At 38.2% G+C, this 21,898-nt stretch overlaps 1 protein-coding gene across 9 annotated transcripts; it reads right to left on the reverse strand.

The window, feature by feature from the left end:
- Nucleotides 1-1,401: 1,401 nt before the first annotated feature.
- Nucleotides 1,402-21,876, reverse strand: Rtnl1 (reticulon). Of its 9 annotated transcripts, none has more exons than XM_020950334.2 (7): nt 18,338-18,417; nt 16,150-16,470; nt 15,626-15,661; nt 3,485-3,692; nt 3,215-3,423; nt 3,043-3,148; nt 1,402-2,974 (listed from the first exon to the last, which is right to left on the reverse strand). In XM_020950334.2, exons 2-7 carry the CDS (start codon nt 16,223-16,225, stop codon nt 2,905-2,907), a joined length of 705 nt encoding a protein of 234 aa, XP_020805993.1. In that variant the 5' UTR covers nt 16,226-16,470; nt 18,338-18,417; the 3' UTR covers nt 1,402-2,904. The 9 variants fall into 9 exon arrangements, with proteins under 9 accessions (XP_020805993.1, XP_086687095.1, XP_086687094.1 ...); XM_086830969.1 differs by having other exon boundaries at nt 16,150-16,318; nt 18,338-18,408; XM_086830968.1 differs by having other exon boundaries at nt 18,294-18,408.
- Nucleotides 21,877-21,898: the final 22 nt, after the last annotated feature.

Raw genomic sequence — 21,898 nt, forward strand, 5'->3', positions numbered from 1 at the left:
ATAATTAACTATGAGCAGTAAGTAACTCTTAACACTGAGTACCTATGAGCAATAAGGAACTATGATCAGTAAGAATCTAAAACCAGTAAGTATGTATGATCAGTTACTAACTTGGAACACTAAAACAATGACTTGCAACTTTGTAACACAACACATTTCCGAGACGTGGCCGGCAGAAGTCACTTCGTTCCAGGGATGTTAGAACCAGTTGGAAATCATATGATATGATGATATGATAACTATGAACACTAAGTATCTATGACCAGTAATTAACTCTGAACACTAAGTATCTATAAGCAATAAGTAACTTTATTCAGTAAATATCTATGACCAATAATTAACTATGAGCAGTAAGTAATTCTGAACACTAAGTATCTATGACCAGTAATTAAGTCTGAACACTAAGTATCTATGAGCAGTAAGTAACTATAATCAGTAAATATCTATGACCTGTAATTACTTTGATCAGTTAGTATCTTTGGAACACTAATAAACAATGACTTGCAACTTTGTAACACAACACATATCTGAGACATGGCCAGCAGAAGTCACTTCGTTCCGGGGATGTTAGAACTAGATGGGAATCATATGACATGATGATATGATAACTATGAACAATCAGTATCTATGACTAGTAATTAACTCTGAACTAAGTATCTATGAGCAGTGAGTAACTATGATCAGTAATAATCTATGACCAGTAATTAACTATGAGCAGTAACTCTGAACGATAAGTATCTATGACCAATAAGTAACTATGATCAGTAAGAATCTATGACCAGTAAGTATGTATGATCAGTTACTAACTTTGAACACTAATAAACAATGACTTGCAACTTTGTAACACAACACATATTTGAGACATGGCCAATAGAAGGCACTTCGTTCCGGGGATGTTAGAACTAGTTGGGAATCATATGCACAGACGTGCGAGATTTGTTTTGGAACAAATTTAAGCTATTTCAATGAATCTATGGAGTTTTTATTCTATATAATTTTACTAGTATATAAGTCGGAGCATGACGAATCGGTGGACTATATATATACAAATATATAGCTGCCATAGGAACAATCGGAAAATTTTTTGACAATTTTTGAAAATTTTAACGATGTAACAACCCCTTATCTTTTTTTGAAAAAATCTAAAATATGTCAATTTTTTTCGACCGAACATAGATAGATAGAGGCGGATATTGATGCTGATAAAGAATATATATGATTTATGGGGTCGAAAATGACTCCTTTGCTGATTTGCAGGTGGTATTTGTCCCAGGAGATGTGTAGATTTGGTTCTTGTACTTTTGTTCCCATAACTATTTTCACCTTAAAAACAATTAAACTAAAATAATAATAAATAATAATGGGTATAAATCCACAAATAAAAGAATGGTTAAAGTGATATACTTTTATAAGAGTTTATTTTTATTGAAACTTTACGATCATAGCCAACTGCTGTTGCTGTTGTGTTGTCTCATTCATAGAATTAAATACGTTTTAGAGCGCGCTTCTTTTGTTTTTATCTCGATCTCTATTCATAGCAAACTTACATATTTTGTGTTATCTTTTGCTGCTGTTTCTTTCTTTCCTGTTTTTTATTTATTTTTTTTTTGTTTGCGATTACATAGGTGTGTATGTAAAGTTGCACTAAACTAAAGAAAAACCCTCGAAAAGTTGGTTGCACTTAAAAATTTCATTTCGTTCTCTTTTCAGGCGATGTCTTGGTTTTATCTCACTTTCATTTTGTATACATATATATATCGAGTGTATTAATTTGCAAAAATATCTATTGGTATATATGTATGTATGAATTTTAGTCTGGTTTAGAAGAACTCCTAAAGTACAGTACAGCACATGCACATATATCTAGATGTGGGGACTCGACTCAAAACTCATAGACCTCTCAACAATCAAGCAACAAAGAGTTACAGAGTAATAATTAATAGTAATAATGAACATTTGAAGCAACAAATGTAGATTTGCATTAAATATTTGATTTAATTCCATGTAAAATGCTTACAAATTAATTGTACAATTATTGAAACAAGGCCATTTGATGCGAAATGAAGCGGTAAAGCTGCTCGAAATTCATCATTATTTTATGATTAAGGTTTTATTTTATGATTCACGCCAAAAAAATGAAGACTTCAAGCTCCTTCCTTTGGTCCACCATTTAGGCCACCATTTTGCATTCGTCGAGATGAGTTGCGTGCTTAATGACTTACGGATCAGCTTACTTATATATTATGTATGTATAAATATTTTTCTTGTTGTTCTTTTTATTAAAAAATGCTAGAAAACACAAAAATCATTAGTTGTGGATTTTTTTACTTCATTTTTTATTTGATTTTTTCTTGTTGTTTGTTTTAAGAGTAATCTTCTTAGTTCTTCTTGTTGTTTTATACAAAAAAATCAACACAATAGTAAAACTAAAACTAAAGCAAAGATTTAATTAATTAAAAAAGAAGTTTCAGAATAATAGAAAACTAAAAAAATCATGATGTTTGATTTGAATTGGAAATTACTGGAGCTCGAAAATGTTTTTATTGCATTGCTGCGCCTATATGATCTTTTTTCACTCTTCACTATGTTTCTTGGTTTTTTTGTTTTGTTTGTTTTATGTTTTGTTTCGTTCGTTAAAAACTTAAAGACACGTTGGACAATATTTGCAACTGCTACAAGTTATTATTGGTTGATAAGTTTGGGTTGAAATTTGTTGAATTGGCTTTACAATTATCGATTGTAGATGTAGATTGCAATTATACAATTAATATGTAAACATTGCCGCTAAGACTTGTTATTTATTTAATGCCTGGATGAATATTAAAACCATTCAAAATTAAAGCTTAATAAATAAATAAACATTGTATTATTGTTGTTGTTTCTGTAGCTAATTGCGGGATCTCTTTACTTGTCCTTGTCAGACTCGGCAGCGGCAGCCACTGGCTTCTTGCCAATGGGAATGGCCACTCGGATCCTGGATTAAATGGGAATCAAGTAATTAGTATAAATATATGAAGGGATCTTAAGGCTCTCCACACTTACTTGTCGGTGATCTCTGTCAATTTGCTGCGCACCAGATCCAAGTAGGTGTCGATCGATTGCTTGTTGTTCTCGTAGACCTTGGGCAAGGTAAACAGCGAAACAAAGGCTGTGTGTATATAAGAAATAGGGTATTAATCCGGCTTGTGGTAATATGGTTAATCCAGAAACTAACCCAAGATGACCAGAGTCATGCCATTGAACCAGGCACCGATGTAGGTGAACACCCACAGAAGACCGCCAAACTTGATCGAATCGATGAGATCCTCAACCAAAAACAGACGCCTCAGCTCCGCGGTAAAGCCATTGATATGTGCCACAGCCACGCCGGCAATGTTCTGCACCTTCTCCTGCGACAGCGTCAGATCCAGTTCCAGGTATTCTCTAAAAAATGTACAAATTTAAATGAATATTTGAATTGATATATTTAATTTAATCAACTCACTTGAAGGGATGTCCGTCGTTTGTCTTTTGCACGGCCTGTGTCACAGATTTGTAGATTCTGAAGGCCACGGTTCCGAAAAGGGCGAGGAGCGACAAGTAGGCAAAGACACTGATCACCGAGAAGCTGGAGATGGCCAGCAGTGTGATCAGGCCGGCGCCAAAAACAATGCCGGACTTCTTCACATCGCGCCAGTAGATCAGGGATTCCACTGGAAAGGTAAGCAAAGGGTTCGATTCATTATTAGTTACTGTTCGTGGTAGAATATCTGAGAGATACACATATGACTCTTTTCATTTTCCCAATTTATAGAGCTCATAAACACTCACAGAAAAGACAAAAAAGAGATAAAGTGGATGGCAGGCAGATACCAAAATATACACAGGCATACGCATATGTGTAGATATATCTTTTCAGCTGGCGGCAATTATGCAATCTATGAGATAAATAGATGAATCTCTGCAATGGATTCGAGCTGCACGGCAACCCCAGCTGCTTAGCTGGTAATTATCGGTTGGCATTTTCATTTCATTCTTCTCTATAGCTTTTCATATTATTTTAACCCCAACTACCAACCAACAACAACACTCGTGTGCGGTGGGTTCAGTTCACTCACACAATTTGTTCGACATTTTTCTTCTTTCGGTTTTTCCGTTTTTCCTGCGGATCGCGGTTCGTTCGCGGTGCGACGTTTGACGTCCGTTGCCAAGTTCTACACACTAGAGAAATATTATTTAGCGGAACGTATAAAAGAATGGCTAGAGGGAAGAGTTAAAATTTTCCGGACCCAGCCGGAAAATTAAAGAGAGCTAGAAGAGAATGCTAATGCGAATGAAAAGAGCAGCGGCGGCGGCGCCTAAATGAGTGTCCAAGTGCGTGGAACGGAAATGAATCGAAACACGCCTAAGAATCGATTTAAACATTCTCCTCCAGCTCGTGCCGGAATATATCCAGCGGATATACAGAACCGCTGACGTAAACACTTCTATATCTTTGCCATCTCAGCTCCATTCGCTTTCATTGGCATTTGGATTTAGCGATAAGAAGTCGGTGCCCCCACGACGTCTGGGTTTAACCCAATTAAGATACTCAAACAAACGAAGATTCTATAAATATACACTTTCAAGTGTTGGAACTATTGGATTTGTTTGCTGGCTGCCCCATTGAAAGGTGGGAATTAATAGGAACTGATTTGTACGGGGAAAGAAGAAAAGAAAGGTGGCACCTTTAATGAATGGTAATTAAGATAGGTTATCTTTATAATCGACAATCAAAGTTATAGCTTGAAATTTGTTGTTTAAATTAATGTTTGTTATCCATTTTTAATTAAAATAATGAACAAAAGTTGCTTTAAGGAAGTATATCCTTAAAACTGAACCTACTACTGCTTGCGACATATATCCCTAAATTAGTTCTTTTCTGTTGGTCTTAAAACCTTCTTTAAAGTTTCAAAAATGTACCTGTACGATCTACCTTAAATCTATATCAAAATAACTTGATTACCTCAATCTTTAGACTACAAATTATTGGCTAAAACCATAGTTAACAATTTCATAACATCCGCATTTGGTGACATTTCAATATAGAATATATGTACACCTAAACAAATATTAAGAAAGAGAGGTGCAGCAACAAAAAAGTTGTTTAAACTTGTTTTATGCTTGGATTCGGATTCAAATTCGAATTTGTCTAACGTTGCTAACCCAGACACAGACACGATCTGAATGAAATTATGTAAATAGCCGGGAAAATAAATTAGAAAGGAGACACTACTGGTGATGAGATGGCAGCATACACAATACATACAATATGTTGAGCCCTGAAGTGGGTTAAACTTAAAGAGCTCTCTCGCGAGAGAAAGTTACCAAAGTATCAATTGGAACCAATTCCAAGACTTTGATACAATTGCAACTTGAGATGAACAAAAGAGCCGATGATGATGATGATTATGTTTGAGAGCAGGGAACTGGTTTACGTTTTGCCTTGAAACTAGTTTTGGCCGAAAGTGAAGTGCAGCGTCTCCGAAGAATACAAAAATATATACCAGTACCAGCAAAAAAACTGCATAGATAAGAGCACCTCGGGGAAGCTGATAACATTGTACTTGCCGTGTATATTAAATTATTTCTGAACTAAATTGCCAATGCAAGCTTAAATTACGATGATGAGCGAATATTCGTTGCCAACCATAGTTCTCAACGTGGCAAAAAAAAAACTCATGAAATTTATATAAAAATTAGCACTGACTGACCACGGGGGAAAAGTGCAAAAAACTTTGATGTTCAGCAATGGTTTTATGTCAGGTTTTGGGGATCTTTTAATTTTTATTTTATTGATATTTCGGCCACGTTGGCGCTGCTGACGCTGCTCTTATGCTGACGTTGCTGCCAGCAGCAGCAATCACTGCTACGGGGCCAATAAATATTTTTTATTCGGTAGATAAGAAGCTAGCTAGCTCGCTGTCGTCGCCCTAGACCAAAGTGGACAACGTGGACCATCCTCATCATCACCTGGCTGAATGATAAGCGCCAGCGGAGGAGCTAGAGATAGCTTTCTGATTTATTTTTTCATATTGTATTACCTGGTCCGCGCTCGGGCAGTGACTGGAAGTTGCCATTGGAATTGTTGCGTGAGTAGCGCTTGCTGCCGCCTGCCATTTTGGTTATTTTGAATTGGTATGAACCGTTACTAGCTTGGCGCCAAAATGTATGCAAAGTGACGAATATTCGCGTGTCTAGGCTTAATTACAGCTCTGAAAGTTAGTTAGTCGCTGAGCACGCACACACACACACTATCGCACGGGGAGACGATTCGGCCGACCGTCTGACACGAGCGCAGTGAAAGAACTGTAAGAAGTTTGAGCACAAATTAAACCAACAAGCCTCCAATTTGCTAGGGAGCTGCTTGGCCAGCAAGAGCGGGACAGCGAATGTGGGGGCCCATAGGTAGGGAGCGAGAGCAAAAGAGAGACAGAGTGGCAGCAAACAAGTTTTCTGGAACCATAGCAAAAGCAGTGGGAGCGAGCGCCAAGCAGTTGCTGCACAGTGGGGAGAATTGATATTTGAATTTGCTGGAGATTTAGAAAGTAATTTATTTCGAAATACAAATAAATTTTTTTTTTTTTGGGTATTAAGAAGTTTCCACTTTAAGTATGATTAAGTATATTTCTTTATATTTAATATTAAAAATTCCTATTTTGTCCCGAATTATTTCAAACAAAATATAGCTATTTAAACCACAGTAAGGAAAAGAGAGCCACACATCCGGAGAGAGTAGTGAGAGTAGAAGAGAGCGGTGCGTCGACGATCCGCATTGAAAGTAAAAGATAACGCGCAATAACAACAACAATGTACGAGCGGTCTGTAGGGGGTGAAGTAGTGGGCGGGGGCGGGCGAATATGTCAGCAAACGTGTCAACCTCGAACACGAACTTGGATTCGCGTTTCGGCTCCCCAACCGAACATAGTGGATTGGACTTACGTCGCCCGCTTTACGTTGTGTGACGTAGTGGGGCTGCGGTTTGCGGCTGCGACTTCGACTGACTGTGAATCATGGCTCCGGAGCGTGACCAACAATGGCGAAATGGGGGAAATGCTAAGACACACAAGTTTAAATCAATAAATTAAATCTGCACTCGAATCCGAGTCAAGATTTACACACTGCTTATCTCGGGCGACGGTTCAATGCACTGCTTGTCGTCATCGGAACAGTTCTATGCAAACTGTAAACCATTTCCATTCCAGGCTTAAATCGCAATTAACTGCGTTTTGGTGAAATGCGAAAAGCGTTTGTTGTGTGACATCATCTCCATACACTTGAATTCCAACCCCAATCACCTCTAACGATTTTGCGTTTTTATTTTCGCTTTTTTTTGGCGCGTTTGAATGAGTAAGCTTTGCTTAAAATGATATCACGCAGCGGGAGCGCAATTTTCGCTGACATAATTCGCATAATGTTGGCCAATAAGCACACAAATAAATGCAATAATTCTGTGCACCTGACATTGTCAGGAAGAATTGCATAAGCCAAAACGTTATTAAACAATTAAAAGAAATAAAGAAGATGCTGAAAACGACCAACAAAAACAGAAAACAAAACAAAACCTATCAAAAACAAGGGAATATTTGTATAATTAGAAGAAAATGAAGAAACTGAAATACAGTTGTGGTCACAATTGTAGCGCTTTATTAAAGTACCTCATACATACTAAAATGTATTGAGTTTAAATTTATATTTAAAGGTAAAGGTTAGGAAACACTCCCAAAAATCTAAAAAGAGTCAAAGTTCTACATATGACAAATCACTGAAGACTTTGGTGCCCTTATCAAAATAAATGTCATTATAGAGGAAATAAAACCTGATAAGGGAAAACATACCCCTCAGATTGGAGATAGTTCTATGAGTCCCAACATTAATCACTTCCAAACACTCTTTAGGTTAATCAAAGTCTAAAATCACTATTCATACCCAAGTGACGAAGCTTTTGATTAGCTAAATCATAAATGAAACTGCAACTAAAAGTTATTAATCATTCAATAAGTGCTTATCAATTTTGGTTTAATTCAGAATTTCCCAATCTAATCAATTATTCGAAGAAAGCCAACGTGTCAGCCTTAAAAGCCGAAATACTTTTCCCACATTTTCCCAAAGACACACAAAAAAGAATATTTATAAATAAATTATAGCTGCAATTAGAAACAAAGCACAAGGAGACAGAGAAAGAGAGTGATAAAAAGAGAGGCCAAAAGCAGAGAAAGAGTGGAGCAAAAATAAAAGAAATTTCCCCTAGGGAAATTCAATGTTTTATTTAATTTTCAGCTGACCATGCGGTCGCCCTCATATTCGCACTCAAATCCCTCAACCACTTAAGATTGATGGTTGTACATATACATCATCTTTGTGAGTATATTTTCCGATCTGATTTTTATTCAACAATATACTTACACGACTCGCGATTTAGAGGCAAATCTTTGAGTTCGCCCAGCGATTGCAGCAGACCCTGCAGAGTTTCCAGACCAGCAGCCATTATATATTGTGTGTGTGTGTTTACGCTAACTGAGTATATATGGTTTAAATTCTATCACTATATAGCCTTCTGCCACTCGACTGCAAGAGAAAGAAGAATCTGTGTTGAGGCGAAAGTACTTTCGAGCGGTTCACGGATCGAGGAAATGCGAATGCAACGGACGCCGGGCATTAACATTAACCGTCTGCGTACAACTGAACGATCGCGGTGTTCACGAGCCAAAACCGATCGCGGATCCGACCTAGACGAGAGATATAGAATCACCGACGCTGTCGACAGTTCCTCGCACTCCTCACAATCGGAATCGCAGCGGGCGGAACTGATATGGAAAAATGCCAGTCGTCAACGACGGTCAAGAAGATAATATGATAGGATTAATAATATAAATTCATTCACTCCCGATTTATTTACTTGACGGCGATAACCGGTGTACAGCCTAAGTGCACGTCTTGATATTGAATATGATACAGTGGTCCCGAGATAAAGGAAATTCCTGAATAATGAATGCTAAGACTATACTAGTAAAAAGGTTATTCTTTACACAAAAGAGAATTTTATGAGGTTTAATTATTCACTCATACTTTTGTAAACATTTTTTATTGTTTTTAAATCTATAATTCGTTTTGTAAATAATTTGGATTACCTACATTTAGCTTCTCAAATATTTTTGTACGGAAATTTAATGATAACATTTAAAACTTTTGAATGATATGTATCTTATGCTTCTCTTTTGTATCTTTTGCTTCTCAAATGCTCTACATATGTCTGGAATTTCAGATTTTCGAAGAACCACTGTAGAAAACATTTACAACATTTATAATATCCCGAAAGTTTAGGGCACCTATCCAAGTTATATAATTAGAAAAGTATCCGCACGAAAAAAAACACGAATGAAATTCCGCGGGCGTGGCGGGGTAAATTTGGATGCTGTGCCGCGACAATGACAAAGTCGCGGATCCGTGTTTTCTGTCAGCTGCAAGTGCAGGTCATCCAAAGAGTTCAAACAGCTGACAGCGAACTGCAGTACACACACACACACACACACACAGGCACACTCGCGGTGCTTAAAGGAGCATTTAGCGATTACCCTTGTTCGTTGTCGCGCTTCTCGTTTTCTCCGATTCTCGATCGCGTCTGGGGGCAATGTGACGTTGTCAATGTCCGTACATCAACTAAAAACTAAAAACTACAATTAATTTCAGATGCGCTCAGCTTGGCGCAGGGCGAAGCGACACACTCATGCCTACACACACACACTCGTAGCGAAATACACACGCAGGTACCCACTCAGAGCACAGCAGAGGTCAATCATTTAGAAACGCGAAAACGAATTCCTTTAATTTGCTTTATTAGCAACCAAGGGTGCTAACTCTAATATCGAGAAAAGTGTTGAATTTGTTAAAAAGAATATATACTAAATAAAATATTTTCAAGACGTGAGGTATTAACTAACCAAATCTAAGCAATTCTTATAGCAAAGGGAGAAAATATGCTATAATAACATTTCATTAACATTGTGACCATTGCTGTACTGCGAAGGGACAATGAGAGACACAGGAACAGAGAGGGTCTTTCTCCCTCTGCTTATGGCGAATTGCAAATAGAACGGTTCCGGGAGAAAGGTGGAAAGAGGGATGTCGGAGAGTCTAAAGAGACTCAGAGAGAGAGAGCTGCACGTTTTTATTGTCAAGCAGCACGCATTTGTTGTAGCTGTTAATGTAGTTGTCGCCTATTAAGCGAGCATGCACACACTTTATATGTACATACATATGTATGTAGGGGTAAATGCAGTTTAGGTAGACGACTGCTTTTCGCTCGAACATGTCTCGGCAAGCAGCGTGAACAGGTAAGAGGGATCGTGGCCGATAGGAGCGGGGCAAGCGAGGGTCCATCCAGGTGCGTTAAAAGGAGAGGAGGATAAAAGGAATCTGAACCGATCAGGTACACATGGTATGGACTTGGCCAGGGCTGCCGTTCAGCAAGGAGTTTTTACTTGAACTGGTTGGAAATGATTGCTACAGTGAAGCCTTCTTAAGGGTCCTAGTTGCATTTAAATTAAATATTAAATTTTTTGGCAATTCAACTTATTTAAAAAATAGTTGAGAACAGTTTGGATATTAACAAACAATTTCAGCTTCTCAACAGTGACAACTTTTTTACTGATCTCATTCTAATCCATCTGCTTGACTTGCTGCCCAGTGCAGCCTACGCCGTAATCTTTAAATGTTAAACCGCAACAACTACAAAGGGAATGCCAACACCAACAACGAATGGCTGAAATACTTAGCTAAAAGGCTAAAATTAGCGGGCAACTGTGAACGAGAGACGTCGTTGACGCCGGCCGGGCAGAAAGCATCCAAAAAAGGGGGGATGACAAACAGGGGGGCATACAAGATGAGAGCAACGAAAGTGGACAGGGGAACGCAGTAATGAATGAGCGGTGAGATTTTTGGAGAGCTTCCTAAACAATCACAGTTGTTCATTGTCTGTTGCTCTTTCTCTCAAGTTCGCTCTCACGCTGCAGAATTCAAGGTTATCGCTTCTAGCTTTTGGGGCTAGCGTGCACTGCTTGGCACAATCTGCTTGACACTCGCAAGCAGTTAAAACTGCTTGACTAAAAGCGCCCCAAGTTTAAATTCTTAATTTCATTCTTTTTTCTTTTTAATTTTCTAACGTTAAGATATGTCGTCACAGGGGTATATATAGTCGAGAAATGTGTGGCATATGACTTGCGGTCTATTATCTAAGCTTTCTTATACTGCCTCGCAATGCAGACAAGTTAGTTATCTGAAGCCGTAGAATTAAGTCATTTCTGGCGCCTTATCATTTGTTGCTAATTTCGGGTTTTGCACTTGAATGCAAATTTATCGCATATATGCGAATACTGTATATACATACATATATTTTTGGTGCTAAATTGGCAAAGTCTAGAAAAATGCCGTGTCGATGATCTAATCGATTTCGCCTGGAAGTATAAAAATCTATATGCATATAAACACAACAAGAAAACTTGTCCATGGCACGTAAGCATTTCTCTTTTTCTGGGCCGTTACTCATTCTACTTTTTCTCACAGTTGCGAAAATTGGGGAACTACAGACCGTAGGATAAGATATAACTATCTTTAACTTGGTCTATAATATCTAGATAAAGAAAGTCTAAAACTGCCTGACTTCATTCACTAGAAATGCATTTTAACGAAAATATATGATTTTTATTATATTTTAATCAGTGAAGGAGTCATTTCCGACCCTATTAATCATATATATTTATTAATCTAATAAATATTAGCATAGGAAAGGTTTCGGAATTGAAATTAATGCATTTTTGACTTAGTTATCGTTTTCTTAAACTTTGATTTTTCCAAAAAATATTAAGAAATTAATGCTTTTTTGGGTTAGTTTGGTCATAACTAACTTTCAAATTTATTCCCTGATCCAATTCCAAATTGCAAGGGTATACAATCTTCGGTTGCTTGTTTTATTGTTATATAATTAATATTCTTTTATGACACAGATTTGACCTGAATTTCGGAAATGATTAATGTTTGAAAGAGAATAGATTGATTTATGAAAAGTGAAATTTTGACCAATTTCTATAAAAAGTAAAGTATTAACTTAAGAGGTATATAATATATCTTCTCAAAAGAATATATTTTCTTCTTCCAAAGATATGTTAATTTAGCAACAGAATAATAATTTGTAAAAAGACCGAAATTCTGTCAGATTTCATGCAAATGCACACCCAAAACACAATGGCTGATGATTAATCATTATTTTTACCGCTACACTAATTACGAGAACATTTACAGTTTGGCATTCACCAATCAAAGCTCAAACTCTGACGCCGCTTGGCTGGCTTTCCTTTGCGGATCCAAATCCGGTGGGCGGAGGAGAGCGAACGAATGCTAATGTGGGCCGACTTCCTCAGCTGACGGGACTGACTCGATTGTTCAAGTAGCCCGAGAGTGCTCCCAGTGGGCAGTCCCCAGCAAGCGGCACTTAAGCTCTTGGCCATGTCCAATTTGGGCAAATAGCGAGAGAAAACCCTCGAAGCCACAGGTTTTATGTGTCTAGAGCCACTCGTGCAAATTATATTTCTTTGGCCAAGACTGGCATAGAAAGAAATGGGGGAAAGAATATTTTTGCAAAACTTGGGAGTGGCACGTCAATGAAAAATTTATTTTATGTTATACCCTTACACTGTGAAAGAGTCATTTCCGATCCAATAAATCATATTTATTCTTGATCATCGTCAACAGCTGAATCGCACAAGCCATGTCTGGAGGAAATTAATTTTCTATTTTCAAAATTTTAAAAAATGTATAAGGGTATGCAGTATGTAGTTTTATTGCCGTAATAAAATCTGGCGCAGAAAAGTTTTCCGAATTGAAATTAATGCATTTTTGGCTTAGTTATGAACAGTAACTATCTATGATCAGTAACAACGAGCATTAAGTAACTATGCTCAATAAGTAACTATAATCAATAAATATCTATGACCAGTAATTAACTATGAGCAGTAAGTAAGTATGTATGATCAGTTACTAACTTTGAACACTAATAAACAATGACTTGCAACTTTTGAAACACAATACACTTCCGAGACATGGCCGGCAGAAGTCACTTCGTTCCGGGGATGTTAGAACTAGTTGGGAATCATATGATATGATGATATGATAACTATGAACACTAAGTATCTATGACCAGTAAGTAACTCTGAACACTAACTATCTATAACCAGTAATTAACTCTGAACAGTAAGTATCTATGAGCAGTAAGTAATAATAATCAGTTAATATCTATGACCAATAATTAACTATGAGCAGTAAGTAACTCTAAACACTAAGTATCTATGAGCAATAAGTAACTATGATCAGAAAGAATCTATGAGCGATATGAATGTATGACTACTAACTTTGAACACTAATAAACAATGACTTGCAACTTTTGTAACACAACACATATCTGAGACATGGCCCATAGAAGGCACTTCGTTTCGGGGATGTTAGAACTAGTTGGGAATTATATGCACACATGTGCGAGATTTGTTTTGGGACAAATATAAGAGCAAGCTATTTGAATGAAACTATGCAGTAATTTTTCTATATAATTTTACTAGTAAATAAATCAGAGCATGACGAATCGGTGGACTGTATATATACATATATGTATATAGTTGTCATATTAAAAATTAGAACTGGTCCACTTCTGAAACTTTTATTATCACTATTGCAATGAAATATTTATTACCCATAGAAACAATTCAGTATGATCAAAGCTGTTCATCAGTACTTAGATTCAATATAAATCTTTACTATAAGGTAAGTACTATTTGATTTAATTGTTTGTGTTTAAAATATTAGACACGTATTATTAACTTGATAGTCAAAGTTCAGCCTTAGCCGTATGACTAATATAGGCACAGACTAAATGCATGATTAGCAAACGAGATGTAAGTGATTAACTATAATAAAATCAGACGGAGGCCACATAAAAGGTGCATTAGTCACAGCAAGAGCGAATGATTTTCACCAGTCATAAGCTGATTAAATATGGTATACTAAAAGAATATATGTACATAAATATATAGACATATAAGCACCTATAGAAAGTGCAGGTTTGGAGCGTAGCTTAGACTAAGCTCACATTGCATGCAAGACCCCTGGCGGGAAACCTGCGGGGAAACTAACAGACGCCCCATATCAGCTTGCAATTTGCAGTGGTAAAAGTACACTTTTTTTTTTAGTAAATTTATGTACCTTTACAGGTGGGTTTCCCTACAAGGATATTGATTGATTGAAGAATATGAATAAAATGTTTTATCTTTCTGAGTTTGGATTACCATACTCCCTTAAATATACTTCAAAAATATATTTAAAAAATCAGCAAAAAAACGAAATTAAAGGTAAGACTTGATTATAGTTATAGAGGCTCCACTGTATTAGCCACTGCAATTGCTAGTGTTTGACTGTCGGGGAGAGTTTGTTGGTTGGCTTAGCATGCGATCCGATTACGGTTGCCGCCTCTCAACGCTCACCGCTTCAGTGCAAAGCGTTTGCCTCGTCGGGTAACTGAACTATATCAAAACGACGGCTAATTACAATGCGACTGGACTTCCACCCAAAAACTTAAAACGGGGGGGAAAGGGTAGGAGCCGGGCAGAGCTTGCCACCTACCGAGCTACCCTCGTGTGGAGTGCATTTAAAAAATGCAAATTATATTTAGTCAACCCCCAACAAAATGGGTGAAAGCTGCATAAAACTTGAAATAAATCAAACGTTGAAAACTGTACTAAAATTTGTATATTAAAGTCATTAAGCGTATCTCTTTAGCGGCACGTCTTTGGCAATAAATTGTAAACATTATTAATATGCTCATGCATGTTTGCCTCAATTTATCGATTTGCAGGACAAAGAGAGAGCTGTAGAAATCGAAAATAACCTCCATTTAAGAGAGATTTATATACAAAACCCCTGAATATGTGATATAAGGATGCTATTTTTAGAGGTAATGACTAACAGATAGAATTATAAGTAAGCTTTTGGTACTAGTAACCCTATAAAAATTGTCAAAAAAAGGTAATTTAAAAATCCTTTCCAACATTTTTAACATTACACCATGCAAGCACGCTTTCTATATACTAAAATTCCCCTAAAAAAAGAATAAAGAGGAAACAAATAAAAATACTTAAATGGCACACACACACATACACTCGCATAAAGAGACAATGCAGAGCACTTGAAAGGATATGCGGAATAATGTGGCATACTTTCGGGCCGCACTGCTTGCCTGAGCACAAGTGCACAAAAAAAAATAAAGCCACGGCAAGGAGAACAGCGGGAACACAAAGCTTAGCATATGAATGTATTTGTGTGGTAGGATTAATCAAAAGCAACAACAACAAAAAAGAGCAAAACAAAGTGGACAACAACAACAACAACAACAAAGGGATTGAGCAGAAATTTAGGGGGTGGCTCTCGATGACATCATAACGCATATCGACAGTTGGCGGGTATTGTACAGTTACACAGTAACACTTATTAACAGTTACATTTAACGATTGCCGCGCCGGTCAAGCAGCGCTCCTGGGCGCAGTTTGACAGCCACTGGATAACTTACCTTGCGGGTGCAAACGTTCGGGCTTGAACCAGGCATCTGCAAATAGGCGATTGATATATTGATTTTCGTTAGTTAGCGGTTAGTCGTGGTGCGAAAACGATAATGAAAATGGCCCAAAAGGAAACGGAAATAGCGTGCAGGAGGCGGTGTATTGAAAAAAATCAGTAAAAAACGCGCTTCCAGGCGGTACAAGAGAAAGAGAAAGCAGTTTAATTCCGAAATCAAGCAGCAGAGAAATAAATAATTAACAGTTAAATTAAGTAGAAATACTAAGCACTAGAAATTAAATTTAATAAGTTACTATAATACAGAGAAGCAACCTGCTACCGTAGATAATATTTACACAAATTATACAATCCTTAATTACGGTTAAACTATTAAAATCATTCCCCCCCCCATACCACAGTTGTCAGAGGTTAGTTTTGTTGTTTTTCTTATGACTTTTCTTTGCTTTCGAATTTCGAATTTTTTGGGGTGAGTTTCGTTTCGGGGTTAATACGTTTTAAATGCGAGGTACCACTTACTGGGATCGAGAATGGAGCAAATCAATGGACGTTGCTTGCAAACGCCATTCTGAGCGGTTTCACCAATTGCAGACATTATTATTAATTATATTCTTTGTGATTTAGACTTTAACTTTGCACACTTTCTGTAGGCACCAGAATTTCCTTTTCGTTTCGTTTTTACGTTTTTCTATTCGATTGTTTTCGTTGACAAAAGCACGGCGCAGATGAAAGAGAGCACGGCGAGAGTATATTACGACGTTAACGTATTACCGTGATATTACGCTACAAGAATGAAATTTCACTTCCGTGTGTGCTGCGACCTCACGACGCGTATAGAGACTGAAAAACGTATCAGGAAAAGCTTCAGTCGGCGAGGAAATATCTCCTTGCGACAAAAAGGACAACCCTAAGCCACGGCGGCGGCGCCGAGAGAGAGAGAGATACTAGATAAAAGAGGAAGAAATGGTGGGCCCCCCACTGGGTTCCGTTTACAGTTACAGTAAAGGATCTATTCATACAACTTTGTGGTTTATTTCTATAATTTCTGGAGATTAAAAAAAAATAAGACAAAAAAGTATGCTACATTTTCATTTGTAAGATTTGAAATCTCTGGAAATTTTATAATAGTATTTGTCTATGTTATTTCATTTTATATATACAAAAGTATTAGTAAAATCTTTAAGAATTAGAGCATTTCTTTTTGGTAGAAATTTTCACCTAGTTCTCTCCAAAGCAGGTCCCACTGTGTTGCACCTTTTGGGTCGGAATGCAAAATCAATGAGACAGAGGGCAACGCAAGTCTCACTGAGTTGAGCAACCGCTCTTAGCCCTGAACCCTGCGCCGAGGAAAAGCTTGGCCTGGCTTTTCCAGAGGCCAGAGTCTCGTCGCGCTCAGCTCACTCATCGATATTTCACCCAATGCAGCTGACCCGCCTGAGTTGGAGAGTGGAGACTTTTCACCATTCTCCTTCCCTTCCCCCCATCCCCCCATCCCCCCAAGGCGCATGCGTCCTGCTCCTGTTAGGAATTTGGTTGTTTTTATTGCCACCCACCAAGTGGGCTGGAAATTATCCGGACTTTTTGGGTGCGGTGCGGCAGCAGTGCAAGCAGCTATAGATGCAGATGCTGTTGCTATCATCCCCCAACCCAACAACCCCCTCCTTCAGGCCCCGCCCTTTGCGTGCAGTGTGAAAATTAGATAGGAAATCAATCAACGCATTTCCCATTTCCCCAGCGGCGGCAGCGACGGCGGGTACCAGTTCTTAATACCTATAGTTTATGTTTGGAGTATGCTTTTGGCCAGTGACCAAGTTATGGCCACAATTCCTGACGCATTCCAATCCATATGGCTTGCCAAATTGTCAAAGTTCTCCCTTAGCACAGTTTCTGGCCACTTTCTTGCCAGATGAAATCGATATTAAGTAGAAGAAGGAGGAAAATACATTTTTCCGGTGGAAAATTTTTATGAAAAACTATCACAAATATTTGCTATATGTTTAACCAAGTGACCTACATATTTACATATATTTGGAAAAGGGTTTTGTTTAACAAAAGTACATAAAGAAAAGATTTAGATTTAAAATAATAGAAATTTTTTAGTTTAAGGCAAACTTGACCTTTATATTTAAAGGAATAGCTACTGAAATCTACATAAAATACAATTTAAATGCTATTTTTAATAGAAAATAAATAAAATATGGATAATTTTCTATTTAAAATGAGACCACATTTGCAGTTTAAGCAGTTGCAAAAACTACTATACTTTATAAGATTTAAAAATGTTTAATAATTGCTTTAAATAATCAGGAAAATAAGTTGTCTGGCTTAAGATGGAACTCTTAAGAAACCTAAAAGGGCAAGTGGCAGGAATAAATATTGATTAAACCAATTTAATTCACAAAAATCGAACTTGTTCTTAGCTTTTTAAGGTTATCCCCACGCACAATAATAATAACATTCTTTATATAGTACAGGGCTCACTCGTCTTGCTTTTTCCACTTAATGCCATGTGTTCTTTTCTCAGTTCTCTTTATATATATATAAAAAAACGAAGCTATTGCCCTCCATTAAATCGATCTCATCGAGCAGCGTGGGAGATGCAATTAACCAAAAATAATACTAAACAAAATCGAACCAAAAGAGGAAGCAACTTTTTTGTTTACCCAACACGACACAAGAATGAAAATTAAAATAAATATTATGTTACTTTGCCAGCGAAGGAAATATCACAACTTATATGGAAAATAATGCACCGCTATCGGAAGCTGTGAGTGAACTATTGTAACTGGCGATAAAGCGGTGAAGAGATAAGGTAAAGCCGTGGATGCTAAGCTCTCTCGCTCCGAAATCCCCAAAGCAAAACCAAGTGCAAAATTGAAAGACAAAAGAAGAACAAAAGAACAAAAAGCAAATGAATATATGTAAGTTACATACATATGTACACAGCTGGTAATAAGTAATAAAAATAGCCGCATAATCGCGAACAAAAGGGATGTGCATGGTGCACAGACTGCAGCCGGAGGCGTCGATGGAAATCACTAATTGGAAAATGCTTTTCCGCAGAGACAGAGGGCATGGGCACCCAGAGATGTGATTATCCAATGGCATAAAATTAGCTTAGGGTAGTAGCTTGGCAGAAAATAAAAACAAAAAAATAGTAGCAGAAGTCAGCTACGCAACAATAAATTACCGTTGCTATTGCGAGTGCCGTAAATTGCCTTAATGGACACAACACAACGTAATATACGAAAAATGAAACGTAAAGCACAGAAACAAGAATCATTTACAATGAAATAATAAGTGAAATATGAACGGGTAATACACCGGCAAACATACGTCAATGAACGGCCAGACAGTCACTTTTGGGTTGAGTAAAATATATATATAACTTAATATATATAAAGGTATTTATATAGAAAAGGTGTGTGGTGGCCAGGGGAGAGGTTAGCCATCAAGCACAGCTGATTCATGCCGGTAAAGTATCTCGGTTATAATGCTAGCCCAGGCCAGCTTTTTTTATAACGTGATGATGATGATGATGACTTGTAGCCTCTCTCTTTGCTCCGTCTGGTTTGGGATTAGTTATGCAATTAACTTTAATTTATTTCCATTTACTGGGTGTTCTTATTTTTAGTATTAAATTGTTTACTTATTCGCCTTTTACTTTGTAATTTATTGTGTAACTTTGTGTACTAATTATTTACACAATTGTATACTTTTTTATTACGTTCTCTTATTGTAAATAGTAATAATAAACGGTCGGCCAGCTGTTTAAATATATTTATTTAGATTTAAAGGTTTAACTGGACCGATTATTGGAATTCATAGATTAAAGGGACATTTTAACTATTTTAAATTGTTCCTTCTCTTGCCAAAGATTTAAAATCAATTCAAAAGATTGCTCTGTCATTAAGCTTGATTAATTTGTATTCTAAAAATAAGGAACTCTTTATAAAACCCTTAAAAATGCATTCAATTTACATAAAAACCTTCGAAAACTCACAATTAAAGCTTTATAAATACAAAACAAAACCTGCAACCTTCGGTAAATTGTTTTAAAAGCTTAAAATAGTATAAGAAAATCCCTCCCTGTTTTATAAAAAATAAGTACAAAAGTAAGTACCTCCTTTACAAATAAAATTTTTCCCTAATTCATCCTCTTTAGTCATTGAGACCTGTCTTTACATACAACCACAATATCTGTTCACTTGATTTGACGCATTCAAATGAGTGTGAATCACGCGCCAGTCCAAAGTGGTGACGATCTATTCACCAAAACTATGAGAAAATGCCGGCAAAATATATAAGATTGCTGCTGCTGGGATGCCATAATGATTAATAATCCGCATCCAGAAAGAGAACGATTGTAAGCTCAGGGAAAGTCACAGAGAGGCGTTAAGAATCTTCTAAAGCTATCAAATTTCTCTGCATTGCGATATGAAATACATTTAATATAGAGAGAACAGAGACCTCCGATGACATCATGGAGCAGAGTTGAGGAAAAAAACCAAACGCAAAAAAGAGAGCGACGAAATGACTAACACAGAAACGAGGGCTCCGAGGAGCTGGAGCTGGGCCAGGTGGGATGCAAGGTGCGGTCACAAGGACAACACAAACAAAGGCAAACAGCAAATAATACTCTAATTACGACAGGCACAACGTAATTAATTAAATAACGGAATGATAACGATTATAGAGAGTGCATTCTGAGTAGCAAGGGAACTCACCCAATCCATATTTGTAGAAGATCTCCTCCACGGACACAATCTTGGGCTGTGGCTGCGGTGATACCGGTGTGACCTTTGGCTTGGGCGGCTCCTCCTTGGGCTTGGGTGGTTCCGGTTTTGGCTCGGCCTTGGGAGCCACCTGGACACTGCTGGGCTTGAAGTCATCCTCGTCGTCAAGGTCGGTTACCAAGGCGGTTGTAGCGGGAACAACCACTGGAACCGGCGGCGGGGACGATGGCTTTACAACTGGCACTGGCACAGGCGCCGCTACAAGGGCGACGGCGGGTGCCGGAGCCGAAATGTGAGCTGGCGGTGTGGCTGTGCGCTCCTCCTTGAAGTCACTGAGCAGATCTTCCGAAGAGATGAACTTCTCGTTATCCTGCTCCTTTAGCTCATCCACAATATGCTTTTTGGCCGGCGACGGTGTGTACGAGACGGAAGGCGATTCAGTATCAGAATCCTTGTTGTTGGCACTCACAGGGGCCGCGGCGAGCGGCTTGCCCAAGAAATCGTCATCGTCATCATCATAGAAATTGGCACTGGACGGGGCCGTGGCCTGGAAGGATTGCAGTGGAGCCTGTGGCTTATCGCCGCCAAAGCTGCCGAGGAGATCTTCCTCTTGAACGGCAGCAACCTCAGTTGGAGCTGGAACAGGAGCAGAAGCTGGAGCCGGAGCAGGAGCCACTGGTGCTGGGGTGTCTGAGAAGGCAGCCAAAGGAGCAGAGAAGCCACGCTCGGCATTCATAAAGTCAGTGGTCAAGCCGCTGATGCCCTGCTTCGCCTCCTGGCCGACGTCGCGCAGAAAGTCTCCGAAATCATCCACCTTTTGGGAAAACTTGGCATCCAGCTCCACTTGCGCCTCCTTAGCGCCGGCAGACAGTCGCTGCACGAATTCCTGCGGGTCTCCAAAGTCCAGGTTCTTCTTCTCGTTTGCAAAGTAGTGCTCGGTGTGGGCATTGTCGTCCTGGGCGCCGCTGCTTACATTGGGCGAAGATGCCAGGTCCTCGTAGGCCTTCTGTGCCCTTTGAAAAATGTCCTCATTGGTGGCGGCTGCCTCCTTCTTCAAATCAGCAAAGTTAATATCCATTTTTTCGGGGAAAAATCGGGAAAATTAACGATTTTCACGGATGCTATTGGGATATCCTGGCTCTCTGATTGGACTCGCGCTCTCGCACATACACACACACGGCGCTCTTGTACACAGACACGCAACTGCTTCCTTGGCTACAGCTGATTTCGCCGGTTGACAAGGCTCAAATTCGGAATCTATCACACACGCACGCGGGATTTTATTTGTCTAGGGGACTTGTACTCCTGGACGTAAACTTAAAAATTTGTTTTGGACTGCAGGCGAGACTGTTTCGAAGCGATTCGTTTGAAATGTTGATTTGACCTGCGCGATGTTGGAGATGGCAAAACATGAACTTATCGAAAATATGGCCGACACTATCGATAGATCGATATATACGATAGTTTAATAATTAAAAAGGAATTAAATAAACATAATTAGATGATTATTGTGTAATATTAATTCTAAATTA

This window comes from Drosophila serrata, unplaced genomic scaffold (genome assembly GCF_035046125.1).
Source record: "Drosophila serrata isolate PLE 108 unplaced genomic scaffold, ASM3504612v1 contig_240, whole genome shotgun sequence".
NCBI lineage: Eukaryota > Metazoa > Arthropoda > Insecta > Diptera > Drosophilidae > Drosophila > Drosophila serrata.